General features: G+C 41.5%; 2 protein-coding genes across 3 annotated transcripts in view; one reads left to right on the top strand and one right to left on the bottom strand.

Moving 5' to 3' along the window:
- Window positions 1–3,254, top strand: part of STARD9 (StAR related lipid transfer domain containing 9) — a 119,312-nt gene extending 116,058 nt beyond the window's left edge. Inside the window, exon 34 of the mRNA XM_076344686.1 lies at window positions 488–3,254. Within this exon, the coding sequence (XP_076200801.1) occupies window positions 488–589 (102 nt within the window). The 3' untranslated portion in view covers window positions 590–3,254. The remainder of the gene's footprint in view (window positions 1–487) is intronic.
- Window positions 3,255–4,446: 1,192 nt separating this feature from the next.
- The window catches only part of CDAN1 (codanin 1), a 33,771-nt gene continuing 23,568 nt past the window's right edge, over window positions 4,447–14,649 (bottom strand). Inside the window, exons 20-28 of one of the 2 annotated variants that reach the window (XM_076344688.1) lie at window positions 13,581–13,730; window positions 13,061–13,124; window positions 12,477–12,555; window positions 11,310–11,467; window positions 9,676–9,783; window positions 9,237–9,300; window positions 7,854–8,056; window positions 6,986–7,093; window positions 4,447–6,236 (exon numbers count right to left, since the gene is read on the bottom strand). In XM_076344688.1, coding sequence (XP_076200803.1) covers window positions 6,111–6,236; window positions 6,986–7,093; window positions 7,854–8,056; window positions 9,237–9,300; window positions 9,676–9,783; window positions 11,310–11,467; window positions 12,477–12,555; window positions 13,061–13,124; window positions 13,581–13,730 — 1,060 coding nt within the window. In that variant the 3' untranslated portion in view covers window positions 4,447–6,110. Of the gene's footprint in view, window positions 6,237–6,985; window positions 7,094–7,853; window positions 8,057–9,236; window positions 9,301–9,675; window positions 9,784–11,309; window positions 11,468–12,255; window positions 12,356–12,476; window positions 12,556–13,060; window positions 13,125–13,580; window positions 13,731–14,649 lie in introns of those variants that run through there. The other variant, XM_076344689.1, reaches the window with a different exon arrangement.

The following is a 14,649-nucleotide window of genomic DNA, read 5'->3' on the forward strand; positions in this document are numbered from 1 at the left end:
AGTGCTCATCTGAGAGCTGAATGGCATTAGTCCTTTAAACTTATCTATATAAAACATGTTTTTAAGATACAATTTCAAAAATATTATCTTTAAATTATAGTAACTAGCATATGCATTTTACAATGCATGTGTAATGTATATGCATTTTAAAATTTCAGATGCATTTTATATTGCACTTTAGTATATGCATATACATTTTCAGTAACACTGTATCTGTCTCAAACTAGTAACATTTAATCTAAGCTCAAACTCAAAAGCAGCGTGGGTCACACCTGCAGAAAGTAACATCAAATCGCAAGGCTTTGAAAGTCTATGGCGTATTGGGCAGGAAAAGATACAAACCACACAGTAATGATAGCATTTGGCTGTAAACGACTTTTGTGCTTAACACACACTTGCAATGTCAGAGCTATTCCAGGCTGGAGAAGTCTTTTGTTCAAAAACAGGTACAAACCCCAACGTGTGGCCTTTCTTCTAACTCCTGCAGGTGGATCTCGGTGCCCCGGCTATCCCCGCAAGGCTCCTGAGTTCCATTGCTAAGCGACAGCCTCTGGTGATCGCTCGACTGGCACACTTTCTTGCTAGTTAGTGTTTGGTACAAAACTGGACACTCAGCAGCAGCTGAACGTTCACGAAGAGACACAAGCATCTGTAAGGGTAATGTAAAATGCTGGCTCCTAAAACAGCGACGATCAAGCCTCACTTGAGGAGCCTAACTGCTAATGTTGGACTATACAAAAGTATAGTTAGAAAAAAGGATCATTTATTTTAGCCAACGCTGCTCAGAAGAAACCCAGCAAGTTTTATGGGGAACCTGTCCTCCTGGAGACAGCTGTGGAAAACCTGCATGGAACAGCCGGAAGGTGTGCTGTCTCTCTAAAGAGCAGAGGAAGAGACTTTGCTTTACAATAGCCAGCATCTTACATGCAGAAGTGTATTATTTAATTTCTGTTTCCAAGGAGCTTCAAAGATCAACCTTCTTTCTTTTAAGAAGGTTTAGGCAGCAGTGAGAAAAAGGCAATGGAAGCAATGAAATGCACGACAAACTGGAAACAGTACACATATGGCTTGAGACCTTCTACAACCTCTTGAGTAGAGCTGCAAAGCCACTTTCTAATGTTGAGATAAGTATCAAATGCAGAATTCCTAACAGTGTAGATACATCATTTAACTTAGCTAGCTGGCTATACTTCTCCCTGAGAAGGGAAGTTAAAAACAGCACGATATCCACTAGTCATCCTACACCCTGGAGAGATTTTTCTCATGTAACTGGCTGACTACTTGCAGCCGGTATAAGGTATTTCAGATTGCCACTACACTATGCAGCATCAGTGGAAACCACCACACCTCAGGACACAGTTTTACTGCAGTGCAGAATTAGGTGCTTTGAAATAAAGAAACCAAACTGACAGTTGTAAACAGTGACACTGTCATTAATAGGGAGTAGTACTGAGTAATCAGCTTGTTTCTAGAATTTAAATCTGCAAGTAGGAATAGCTCCAGCGTTTTTCCACAATGGCTTTTTCCATCAGCCCTTCTTCACTTTCACCCAAATGCATCAAGAGTTGAAAATCTAGCCTGGTCATAGCCTTATTGCACTTCGTTGTTCATAGCACGACCAGCTGTCTCACTGCAGTGAATACAGACTCTTCCCGTTCGATTACCTCATGGTATTTCTGTTGAACTTAGTCCAACAATCCTGCTGTCAGGCTTTACACATTTGTTCACCACACTCCCTAGTTTGGTCACACATTCCTAAAAATTAATCTGAATAACTTCATTTAGTTCTTCAGCACAACGGTAAAGGATCACTTTAGGTATCTTATCTAATCTAAGCAATAAAAGCTGCTACGATATGCTTTCTTTAGCTCAAAAAAGCCCACATTGTTCGAGAAGCTGTTGCACTTTAAATTTGTCAAGCGAGAGATATGTATTCAAGCATCCACCTTACCAGAGTCGGCGTCTACTACTTCAACACAGTTACTTTCAGTAGAAGATGCATTTTCCCAGCATACAGTGAAGTTAGCTGCGCTGCCCACCTTTGAGTTCAAGAGCCAAGATCTACTTTTACTATATCTTTGCACAGGTGTAATTTTGGCTCTCAGCTTCTATGTTACTTCCTGTTATTAATATATTAAGTTTTAAAAGAAAATAGCTATTTTAAATTGGTATTTAAGAAAATAGCAGTTTTGAGACATATCAGGCCACAGCTTTCCCCCGCCCCTAAACTATACCAGTTAGGATAACAAAACTTTTCACTTACAAATTTGCTTTGTTTTACCCATAGATGGTCATGGTTACAATCTTAACACCACTATATTACTGTTCTTTTTGGTGAGGCTCAGCCTTTTCTTGAAAGGCCTGCCAAACTGTGTCATGGCATGGTTCACTTCAAGTGTCACGCATCTTCCATAGCCCCTCAAGGAAAAAGGGGCAACCCGTCACAAAGTTTTCTGCAACTGAGCAAAAAGACAAATTTCCAGATTTGCAACCTGTCATACAGTTCCCCCCTTTTGGTGGAAACCAAGAAAGGAGGAGTGAACAAGGCAGTACATAAAACCTCTGAAAAAAATGAGCAGAAACAGCAGCACGGTGTATTGGGTCTGTCCCCAGTGCTGCTTCCATGGATTTCCTGAGGTAGGGGAGGTCGTCATACAATCCACAAAAGATTTGCTCAGTGCTTCGCTTTTTTTCCTTTTTATTTTGGACATGGCACTAGTGATAAAGCAGTTTTTGTAGGAAAAACATCTAGGGGGATTCCTGTTGATCAACGATGCCAGTGCCTATGAAGGATAATGTCTTATTGTACAGTGCATCAGATGTTTATTTTTATATATACATAAGATTTTTTTCTATGTTTAAAAATTAAGTTATTTATATATGCTTGTTTTGAAGCGTTTTTATATGCTATCAAAGCTAAGTTTTATTTTTATCGGTATTGAATTAATGTAACTTTTTTTTTAATACAATCTTCAATTGATACTAAAAAGCCTGTTTATATGAATGTTTTCTTTTGCAAATATAACATTTTATGGTACCCGTTAATGTACGGCATTGGTTTGGTTGCAAGGAAGAAATAAAAACCCAGCAGGTATCTAATTTGTTCATCTACAACGGGCAAAAACCGACTTCCTGTAAGTTACTGCTGAGCAGTAGATGATCAAACCAATTGTATTGTACCACCTACTGTCGCATCTCTGCTCTTAATCAAGATTGCTATTTTCATATCCACAATAAATGGTATTTTCTACACAAGAAAACGTGCCCCACGTTATTTTGCTCCAGCTAAGATACCCATCTATGGAACTGTGCTGGATGGAGAAATAACATAAAGGCTAGCTTGTGATAAAAGATGTAGGTCTCCTGCTTACCTGCTGAGGAATGTGCACAGAATATGAATTTGTGGCACAAGAGTCAAGAAGCCAGTCACTGCTTAAATTTGGTTTCTGTGATGCAGTGCCTTGTCCAGGCAAAGGGGGTGTTTTGTTTTGAAACGAGGCACTGGCTGAAGCTTCTTCCTGAGTCCAGTTACACAACTCCTCTGACCCGAACATCCAGAAGGAAGTTAATATATAATGCCGTTTTTCCTCATTTTCTTTTGAGAGCTGTGAGTTTGCTGTAGGGAAGACTGAGAAGGAAGGCCACACGCTCTGACCTAGCTTGCCGTGAGCTCTCGTCTCCCTACTGCTCTCCTCCTTGCAGCACCACTTGCACTACAGCTAGAGGCAGGGAACAGGTACAGTGCTTCAAGCACTCACACCAAGAGGAATCTACCAGCCCTGTGGGACTGCAGAGTCACGCAGCCTCATGAGAGGGGTCCCACTGCTGAGCATCCCTAGGCAGAAAACAGCGTGCTACGCAATTGTTCCCGAGGTTTAGTTACGAAGTCAAGTGTCTGGCTTTACAGAACAACCGAGGCCGAGTACCATGGGATGCCCAGGAACGATAGTAACTGCATTAAGCCAAAGAACATGGAAACAGAGGTGTTCCTTACTTGCTGGTTGCCACTGAAGAACTGCCTGCCTTCTGCCCCATAGGGCACTACTATCCTCTCTGGACCTAGTAACCTGCTCCTGGGGCTTGGTCACCTTTTAAATAAAAATTTCCAAGCATGCTGTATTAGAGAAGGATAATTCAGGTATGTTGAGTTCATGAAAACAGCTGTGGCCATGGTATCTATGCAAAGAGTTTTACAATACCCAAATAAAAAGTCAGTTCCAGAGCACCTTTTTTTTTTACCATTATGAATTCCAGCTTCTTCCCCCTTCCACCACCACCACCCCCTTATATAACAAAATAAAGCTATATTTCAGTTTAAGCAAAGCAGCAGCAGGCCGGAGATAATACCGTACTTTCTCTGCCCCATGCTTTGTGGCAAGGCACCTTTTTCGTACTTCACCCCAGTACAAAGAGGTTATATATATCAACAGCTTGAACACAAAACAGGACATTTAATCATGTTTATTATGACAAACAACAACTTCAAAGGAGCTCTGCAGCAAAATGTCACACAGTACTCAGCCTGCTCAGGGAGCAGGTATGGTATGATACGGTGTACTTGCTGTTTCAATTCGTATTACCATTTCCTTGCTGCATACACAGCATGCCTCCTTCTAGGGACCCCCTGCTTCAAGCACATCAGAAAACGCCTAAAATGAGGCATGCACATGGAACATGCCAAATCTTTCCATGCCATGCTTAGTAACCAAGCCAAGAAAAATCTCAGTACAGTTCAAGCACTGATGTGATGTGCCTTTATGGTTTCTCTCTCTGTAGCAAATATATTTTAACAGAAGCCACAGTTCTACCTCATTAGGTCTGTTTGTGTTTTTTCTTAAATCACTGACTCCAAGGTGTTACCTTTTCTCACCTTATACAAGGAAGAGGTAAGTTAATTAGCAAGCTAAAAAGCCCTGGGCTTCACTTCGTCCAGATGTTGTTCTTGCATAACACAGTATTTGCTTTCCAGAAAAACCTGCACTAATAGGACACTCCTAGACAAAAGGAAATAATATCCTCACTGCTATGGCGGGGTGGGGGGGGTCCCATGAGACAGCTAATGAGCACCTAATCATATTCTGCTAACCACCAGCAGTCCCTACCACAAACCCCAATTTAAGGAAATACTTGGGGGGTGTGAATGGGAGGTCACACCCTTGGTGATGAAAACATCCACTGTCCTCCAGGAGAAGGATTCCTTTCAAAACCAGCTCCCCAGAGGACGTCACAGAGCTTTATCACTACTTTTTTGTCTGTTCTTCCAGGCTGTAGTAGTCTTGCTGCAGCACTTCCTGTCTGATAAAACCCAAATTCAAGGCAAGAAGGATTATAAAAAACAGGGAATAGCAGCCAGATGCCATTTATGGTCACATACTATAAAAGTGTCTTAAAAAATACTGTCGTCTGTCTTCAGTAAAAAATAGAAACACATATTTTCTCCCTTATTTCTATGAAAAACCCCAGGAAATTACAACTCCTGTTTCCAACAAGAGATGGAAAAACACTTAAGCATCTACATCCTTTAAGAATAATGCCATCAATGTTCTGGTGTATATATTTAATATGGTTTAACTTTTAAAACGAGTCTTAAAAAAATTAAAATCAAACCTTCGAAATTGAGCTTACAATGAAAAATAAATATAGGCTCATCTCCATGTCATACAGGTTCACCTTTTCCCTCCCCTGACAGTACAGTCTGTGTTAAAAGACAGCATGAGAAATCACATTAAGTCAAGAGCAGAGACAGCCACCAGGAAACCATCTCTCTGATCACGAAGTAACTTGTCCACTTGAATTGATTCCTGGGTTTGGTCACAGCCTGTCGCTGTGCAAATACAAAAAGTGTCTATGAGTCTAAAAAACGGCTGCTCTGAGCCACGATCAAGGTGCTTAAAGGACTTTTGACTTGGAGATCCATTTGCTGATGTAAATCCTTCAGCATAGTCACCACGCAAAATGTCCATGAACAGAAAGACCAGTGCAGGTTTTGCACAAAGTGACCTCTTAGCTGCAGTATGCTCCCAGCAAAGAGCTCACAATGCATTCAGAAACACTACAAATTCCATTTGCATCTTCATTAGTAATTTTTGTCCACAGAGAGTCCACCTCCACTAACTTTGTGCCGTCACGGTACCTAGAGATTGTCTGGTCAGCTCACAAGGGTTAGTCCTGGGCTCTTCTATGTGGTGTTCCGATATAAATACTCTGGACAGCATTTCCAGTTCTTTCAAGAAATCCTGTAACAAACAGATACAAACCAGAGAACCCTTATTAACCAATGTCAACAAAGAGGCTTACTTAATTTTTCTAGTAAAGAACTTTACAAGGTTAAACATGTTGTTGATGGTTTTCCAGTGCAGAAACCTAGACAAGCTACAAAATTGATTGTAAAGATGAATGCCTGTAGGTCTACATGTTCAGCCTCCCCTCTAATCTCCACACCCTTCTCAGAAGAGATCACTGCCACAGTTGAAATGGTTAAACATCTCCAATATGCAAGTGCACACCAGCCTTGAAATACTGTCCACTCTTTAGCACGGGACTTGGGCGGTTTCCTACATTTTGACTCTGGCTAGAATACTCTGACTCCTCTCACATTCTGGTGGTAGAAGGCAAAGAGGTTTAAACGCAAGTCCGGTCAGTTAAGACCCTTCCCAACGTCACTCAGCTGGAGCACGGCAAACACAGTCAGGCTAGAACTGAGAGCTAGTGACTGAGCCAGCTGGTCTCCAAACTGGTTTACAATTTTCTTGGAGATGTTTCCACTGCATGGGAAATGCTGGGATTCACACAAGTACAGATTTCAACCAAACACTAGTAACAGTAACAAGCTTGTTGGAAGCCAGTCCTTCTGCTGCGTTAAGCAGGAACTATAGATAGGGAAGGTTATGGGCTTCATCTACATGAAAGAGAACTACAAGGATTGACTGTTTACGTAGTTTTCCTTTGTATTTCACCCATTGTTCACACACTTCTAATTACTTACTGAAGGCCAAGGGAGCTCTTCGAGGCTATGCAAGCAACTCTCTATTTCACTAGTTCTCATTAGATCGTGTTCTACAAGACCACGAAGCATGAAAAGGAACAAATCCCACTGCAAAAGAGAAAAAAAAAAAAAATCAACAACTCACTCAAAGAAATTGATTTTGTGTTCGTTTCTTTATCCCTGTACAATTCCTGTTTTTCTTCTCAGATCAGAATGTGGAGAAAAGGAGCGAAAAGAGAAAGCACATTATTTATCTGGGTGTGGCAATGAAGGACACCAAAGAGCAACATTCAAGATGAGTGAACAAAATTCCTTTAGTTCATACATTGTATCCTACCCATAAAGTCTCAAAATTTCTAATCCTGTTTCCAAATGCACCAAGTACTTAATTCCTGCGTGTTCAAGAACAGCTCGAAAAATTCTTTTCTTACCTTCCAAAATAAGCTGGTTTTAGCCTGCAACTAAATAGGGCAATTTTCAGCTTCATAGCTGGGGATCTTATAAGATTAACACCGATACACATGCAAAAATGAAAGCTGACAAAAGACACACAAATGCAACCAATTACAAAGTCACATGTGTTCAGTCCTCATAATCTCCCAGGCCAAATGGGCCATTTTGTCATTTTTCCTAAATTAAACTGTGCCTTCCTGACAGCCCCCCAGACAGGTATCAAACACCGACAAGTAGCATGCAGTCCTCTTTTTCTCTACCCCTGCAGAAACAACGCCAGCTAACAGCAGAGCAAATCCTGCTAGCCTCATTCACACAAGCCATCAGTTAACACTGTGGGCAGGCAGAACTCTTACATGAATATATCAGAGCAGAGCAAATAACTGGCAGCTCCACAGATCGGAATAAGCTTTACCTCTCGCTGCTTGACTTCTGCAAGATAACCAATGTTCTTCTTGCTGAAGATCAGCTGCACAGGAATAGGTGCCCCAAAGTCCTCCTTCCAGACAGAAAGCAGCAGTTTTAGAAGGCCGTAGGTGGGATTATTCTTTACACGCAGCCTCTGGGAGCTCTTCTCTGAGGACTCGATCCCGAGACTCAGAGGAACACGATCTGAAACTGTAAGAAAAAGGAAGAAAGGTGAACTTCCATAGCTGCATTATTTTCCTTTTATAGTCATCATCTTGGTCCAACAGCACATTTTGCATAGCTGAAGTAATAACACTTAGTGAGTGTAAACCAGCGAACCTAAGAGGACTGGAGTTTAGAAACACGCAAAATTACGAGCTTTGAAACTATACAAACAAGTATTGCATAGGAAGAGATTCATACTACTCAGATAAAGAATACCGTTTGGTTGGCCTATAGCCCCAAGTCTTGAAAGACGACTGACTAAATAAAAAGTCAGCCTAATGTTTAATAAAAGAGGACCTAGGTGTTACTCCAAAGGAGAGTAACACAGTAAAACATTTAAATCTGTAAACAGATTAAACAGTTGTTCATAGTTTTGACAATAGGCAGAGTTGCATAACTTCATACAAGTGAAAGTAAAGCTGAACAGTGTTTAACTGCAGCTAAACATACACAGAGGGAAGATACAAGATCTTCCTTGGAACAGACTCCTGGGGTGGGGCAGATTTACATTGCTGCCCCCCAGAATGAAATTTCACAATATTCAGATGTGAACTGCTTTCTGAAAGAATGTACCATGTATAAAACTTCTTAAGAAGGTTCTAAAACCAGGAAATTAGAAGGTTGCCCAGGGAGAAAACACCTGCATCCAGATTACTAGCTCCTGCTGAGAAAAACATTGTATTTAACACATTAGAGCAAGAGGAAAAAAAAAAAACAAACAACTGAAAACACTCACAGAAGTCACAATCCACAGAAAACAAGTTAGTTCCATTCTCTCCAAAAAGAGCCATAAAAATATAATTTAAGGGGACAGGCCCTTATTTTTAGGGGAAAAAAAACCCCTCAGCTGCAACTTTTCAGAGGCAGAAATACTGGAAAACATATCACATATTTAAATGAAGGTATCAATAAATAAAAAACAATGGAGATGTGAATAGAACACCAGATCTGAAGGATGGTTAGTGACAACATAATGCTGTTTTGCAGAAGGTGGAAGGGAATAAGAGCAACCACCCAAACTGACAGAAAAAAATCTGCAGACTCAACGACACCAAAGAGAATCAAACGTTCATGAGCTCCAAATACTGAAATGTCTGACCCCAAGCATTTAAGAGAACTGTAATAACAGATTTCAGTCTTAAATAGCTTATCATGACTGACTTACCCAGCAAAGAAGCCAACTCAACCGTGCACTTTGCCAGCTGCTGTTCTGATGTGGGACACATGAACTGGAAAACACAAAAAAAAGTTGTATCTTTGTCCCCATACTGCAGACTGGACAAAACAGGGCTTCACAAGGGATAAAAATATCAGAGAAGAGCAGGCAATTTACAGCAAGCAGCACAGAGCTGTAATCAGGAGACCATTAAAGACTGAAAGACAAGAAAAAATCATATATGAAAAGGGGATCCACAAAGGCTAATTTTAAGTAGCAAGCAGATCTACACAGTATAAAAAAATGCAGTGCAACTTTGTCACATTTGATCTTGGACAAAAACCATTCAGCTGAACTCAACTGTGAGGCAAGGCAAGCTAACAAGTTTACAGGTGTGAAGACATCTCAAAGTGGTCCAAGAGTTTTTTGGTTGCTTTTTTACTTCTACCTTTCTGCATCGAAGTGTCTGACTCAATCTTCCTAGCAGGCACTCCAGCCAGACGTAGTCAATCACTTCACCCTCATCCCGTGGGCCCACAGCAACACAGAGTACATCCTTGATGAAAAAGACAGCAGTAATTCACCTATTAGTATCCTGCACGTCCACAAACAGATCTTTGGACCTATGACAGAGCAGTCCACAGATAGTCCTCAGGTCCTCATAAAAAAAAAAAAAAATTAAGCTAGTATCCTCCTCATTTCATAAGACAGATTAAAGCTGAATTTTTCACAACCTTACCTAGGTCTGATTTTCTACCATAGTTCTCACTAACGTTATGAAGTCAAAGTCAGCGAGGGCAACCAGTTCATCCTTCTTAAAAGTAACTAGCTCTAAAACTCTAGATAAATCTGATAGCGCAGCAAGCAAGTTCAAGGTAGAAGTGCTACAGAAATGCGGAGTCCTCTTACATTGTCAAGGTAGCTTCAGCATCAATAAAAGCCAAGTATGAAGAGCACTAACAGGGTTATGGCATGAAAACTGGTTTAGCAAGTTTTACATCTGGTAGCACTTGCCATCACCAGCAATTTACCACCCAACATCAGAAACCCAGGATGGAAATCAAAAGAATAAAAAATATTTTAAAGTTCTATCTCAAGATGCCATACAAAAATATCTTCAAAAAGCAACAGTTTACAGAAAAAGCCCCTGGTTTCCTCACATATCTTACCCTCCTCTTTTTATTTTATCTCAAGCAAGAAAGTGTTAAAGGATATGTACTCATTCTTATACAACTGCTGGGAATGCGATGACAGTGAGATCCAGTATTATTGCTCAAACAGACAAGCAGCAGCAAAAAAAAAAAAAAAAGGCAGAATACGTAACAGTAAAAAAGTGAGGTTTTTAGAATTCTTTTTTTCTTCATGAGTTACTCACATAGGTTATATAATTGCATGATTTTTACAAGAACAGTGACCTTTTAAAAGCCTGAGAGAAAAGACCAAAATGTAATTTGAACCAGCTTGAATAGAAAGTTGCTTGGATCTAAGGCTGAAATTAAGTCCATACCATCACCTTTTTTTTTAAGATAGTCTGATTCTCCCTAATTATAGCTGAATGAAGGTGCAGATGCAGACTGGCAAAAATCTTTCAACAGATTCATCTGACACTTAATTCAATGTATAATTCCTGGTGTACAAGATGGGACAGTCTACCAAGTTCTACAGAACTAAAAGGACCAACTCTAAACAGAGACCAGGAGACTCTCCATAGAAAGAGTAGGTCTACAAAAAAGTGGCTATTTTGATATGCTGACTCTTCAGCATACAGTTGTACACAACGCTCACCACACTATGCTACTTCTATCAAAAAGGCCACTGCCATGCTACAAGAAATCCTGTATTTGAGATAGTACTCCTGACCACGGAACTTTTGATCTACACACAGACAGCGAGCAGGGGGATGAGAAAAACATGAGACCTTTCCATCGTGTTTCCTAAACACTCCTCACAGCCAGTTCCTTAGAACGAGAACATCCCCTTTAAAAAAAAAAAAAAAACCAACCAAACACACAACAAAAAAACCCCACCGAGGTGAAAAATAAAAAGGAAGTTAGGGCAAGCCAGGAAGTGAACACCATGTACCTTAATCTCGTTGATTATTTGGGAGGGAAACGGAGCACAGTGCTGACAGCCTGGAGGGCAGTCCTTTCTCAACTCCAGAGCATCCTCGGTGGGCAAGGGAAGTCCTGGGACTTTCAGCATTCTGTTGAAGGTTGCCTTCACTTCTCTTCTGATGAGTGCTACAAAGAACAGGGAACAAATCCTGCCTACTTCAGCTTTTCTCTCCAGCAAGGCAGGCAACTGTTTCCAAACACTACCCTTATTAGACTCTCATTCCGAGGGCCATGGTGAATGAGGAAAGGACAGTTATGCTTTCAAACCCTTCTCGCTCTGAGCTCCCGTTATATTTAATGGGCAGAGGCACAGGTGCAGAGAGTGTGTTAACCCACAGCTCTACCAAAGGCAGCTACCCATTACCACCAGGTACCACTGGCAACTCATCTCACTTTCCTTCAAAATATTTCAGCGGCTTTAATGAACACAGTAGCTAAGCCAGGAAGCAATGCCAAAGTAGAAAGCTGAATCGGCGTGATCATACCGTTCAACCACTGTGCCCATGAAAGCCATATGTTTTCTACCAAAATAAGTCTTGACCAGCATCCAAAACACTAAACTCCTGCTGCTGCAAACGGTGCTGGATATTCCTCCCCAGATTCTTGGCACAACCTCCTGAAACGATGGGTTTTCAGAGATTCTGAAGAGTTGCCAGGGCATTATTACAGAGTAAAAGGACTACAACTGCCTTCAGCCTGCTGAAAACACACCCAGTCCAAGAGGTGTTTGTTTTACAGAAGATGTCAGAAGCACTCTGTATATGTGGACCATAAGGTGGCTTGAGAGCACGGCTGTCTCTATCATACGTTTGAAATGCTAAGACAACTTCAGCCTAGATAACATTTTCAGAAGCAGCTTGCCACAGCATTCATTCTCACCATCCTACGAGCCTCCATAACTAAAAATCACTTACATGGGCCAAGCCTGAAAAATCCCTGGAGAAGGTTCTTGGAGCTAGAAATCATTCCTCTTATTCCTAAACAAGGAGGGACAGAGCAACTGCATGCTTCCCACTAAAAGAAAAATGAGTAGGACCAAGTACTTTATAACACTGGAATAAATTCTACCCCTTGATCTCAGAAAAAGAGTACAATATACAGGTTAGAAGCCCCAGTTCAGGGTAAGGAGACTCACCTGCAATGTTGGCAGAAAGCCAGCCACAGGCTTTCTCAGTAGCCAGTTCCACTGCAATGTCTTCTGCACTACTTAAAACCTTTACAGGGAGGATAACAAGTGATAAGAGATTTACTACCAGCCACAGCACTATAGTCAGTGAGAAGTCAGAAGGAAGTCTAAAGGGAAAAGACTTAATTTTGGCATGCAATATTTAAAAAGAGCACCACCACCTCTGTGGAAACTGCTACTCTGAGCAATAGGACTGACCCATTTTGAGTTCCCAAACCTCATCAAGCCTATACAAACCCCATCAACTCTTGGGGAAGTTGATGCTAAAACAAAAGCATTATCCTTGCAAGATGAATGCAATTTATATACCGTTCTAGTCTCAACAGTTAGGGATTGGCTAGAGTATCACTTTAGCCAGAATATCCAAGGCAGCCTGGCAGGGGTGACTCTCCCTAGCTATTAGTCCTCACATGAGGGCATCATTAGGTTCCATTGTCCTAAGCTATTAAGGGACAAGTGAAGCAGCAATGGAAAAATGGTAGTGTCCAGACTTAAGGTCAAGGCCTTTAGTAAGTTTTAGTGAAAATACATACTGCTGCAGATGTCTCTTCTGGCAATAACACCCTTACTGCCTCAGGACCTTTCTTTTTGCAAAATCTGCAAGAAAAGAAAGAAAATGTGCCACAGGATTAGTCAAAGTTCTTGGACAACACTCAGAGGTTCACTACCATAGGAACTTTCACATGCTCTCTTACAGTCAAACCCAGTTGGAAGACTGCAGTGAAATAAGTCAGACCAAAAGACCAGACAAGGAAAAAGCAATTACAAGCCACCAAGCTGCAATACTCAGTTTTCCAAAAAGGGGAAATACAATAGCTGCAGTAGATGTCCGTTTGGAGCTGGATGCAGAGGGACACACCGCACCTTTATTCCTTCCTACAAATACAGCATTAACTGGCTGGAGGCACAGCAGACAGTCACCCTAAGAAGAGCAGAGGTCAGGGTTTATAATTACCAGAACCTGAGCATGACAGGCCAAGCCGAATTAGGCTTACAGATTCCGCAATAAGAAGAGACGGGAAGGCACAAGTTTAAATAACTTTTCCTCCTTACTCTCTGCCTTTGATGAGTGCCTGGGCCCCTTCCTCATACAGATGAGCGCACACCTCTTCAAGCAGCTTGTCATGATTAGCATCTTCCTCCTTCACTTTATCCTGCAACATGACTTCAGCCCTTTGAACCAACTCTGCTACCAGTGTTGCCCTGTAAAAAAAGCAAGAACAATCAGACAGACTGAAATCAATACAACAAACAGTGCACACTAACTGTAACCAGCTGTTTCCCCCAATTTAGGAGGATACCCATCTCAGGCACAAATGCAATAAACCACTCTGCTAAAAAAAGAACTAATTACACTGCATTTAGTACTGTACCGTCTCCTTGTTCTTTTTGTAAGGAAGAAAGCAGCAATGAAGATATCAAAATAGTACTAAGACTCAAGAGTCAAAAGCCTTTAGGTTTTAATAGAAACATATATGGTTACAGGTACCTTTTTTGGCAGCAATACCCTTATACTCTCAATGGATAGTGGTCAGAAGCTCAAAGATGTCAACAGCAGCCCACTACAGCCAGCATTCCTTGCGGGCTGATACTGTTTAATGTCTTCAACAAGTTGGACAAGGGGACAGTGCAAACTCTCAGCAAGCTTATGAGTGACATGCTGGAGGGCAGGGCTGCCATTCGGAAGGACTGTGACAAGCTGGAGAAGTGGGCTGACAGTGGGATGGTGACTGTGTACCTGTGCAGGCTGGGGTCTACTGGCTAGGGAGCAGCTCTGCAGAAAAGGATCTGGGGTTCCCAGTAGACAAGCTAAATGAGTTAGCAGTGTCCAAAGAAGGCCAACCTTATACTGGGCTGACATTAGCAACGGTGCAGCCAGCAAGTCAAGGGAAGTTACTGCCTCCCTCGCCACTGTGAGGCTGCATCTGGAATACACTGCCCAGCTTTGGGACCCCAGTACAAGCCAGCCATTGACAATTTGAGTGACTGCAGGAAGGAAAGAAAAAAAAAAAAAAAATCACTAAGATAGCTGGGATGCTGGAGCACACAACCTACAAGGAGGCTGAAGGAGCCATTTTCACTTAGCCTGGAGAAGAGAAGGTGAAGGGAGAAGGAAGGGTTA

Source organism: Aptenodytes patagonicus, chromosome 7 (genome assembly GCF_965638725.1).
Source record: "Aptenodytes patagonicus chromosome 7, bAptPat1.pri.cur, whole genome shotgun sequence".
Lineage (NCBI taxonomy): Eukaryota > Metazoa > Chordata > Aves > Sphenisciformes > Spheniscidae > Aptenodytes > Aptenodytes patagonicus.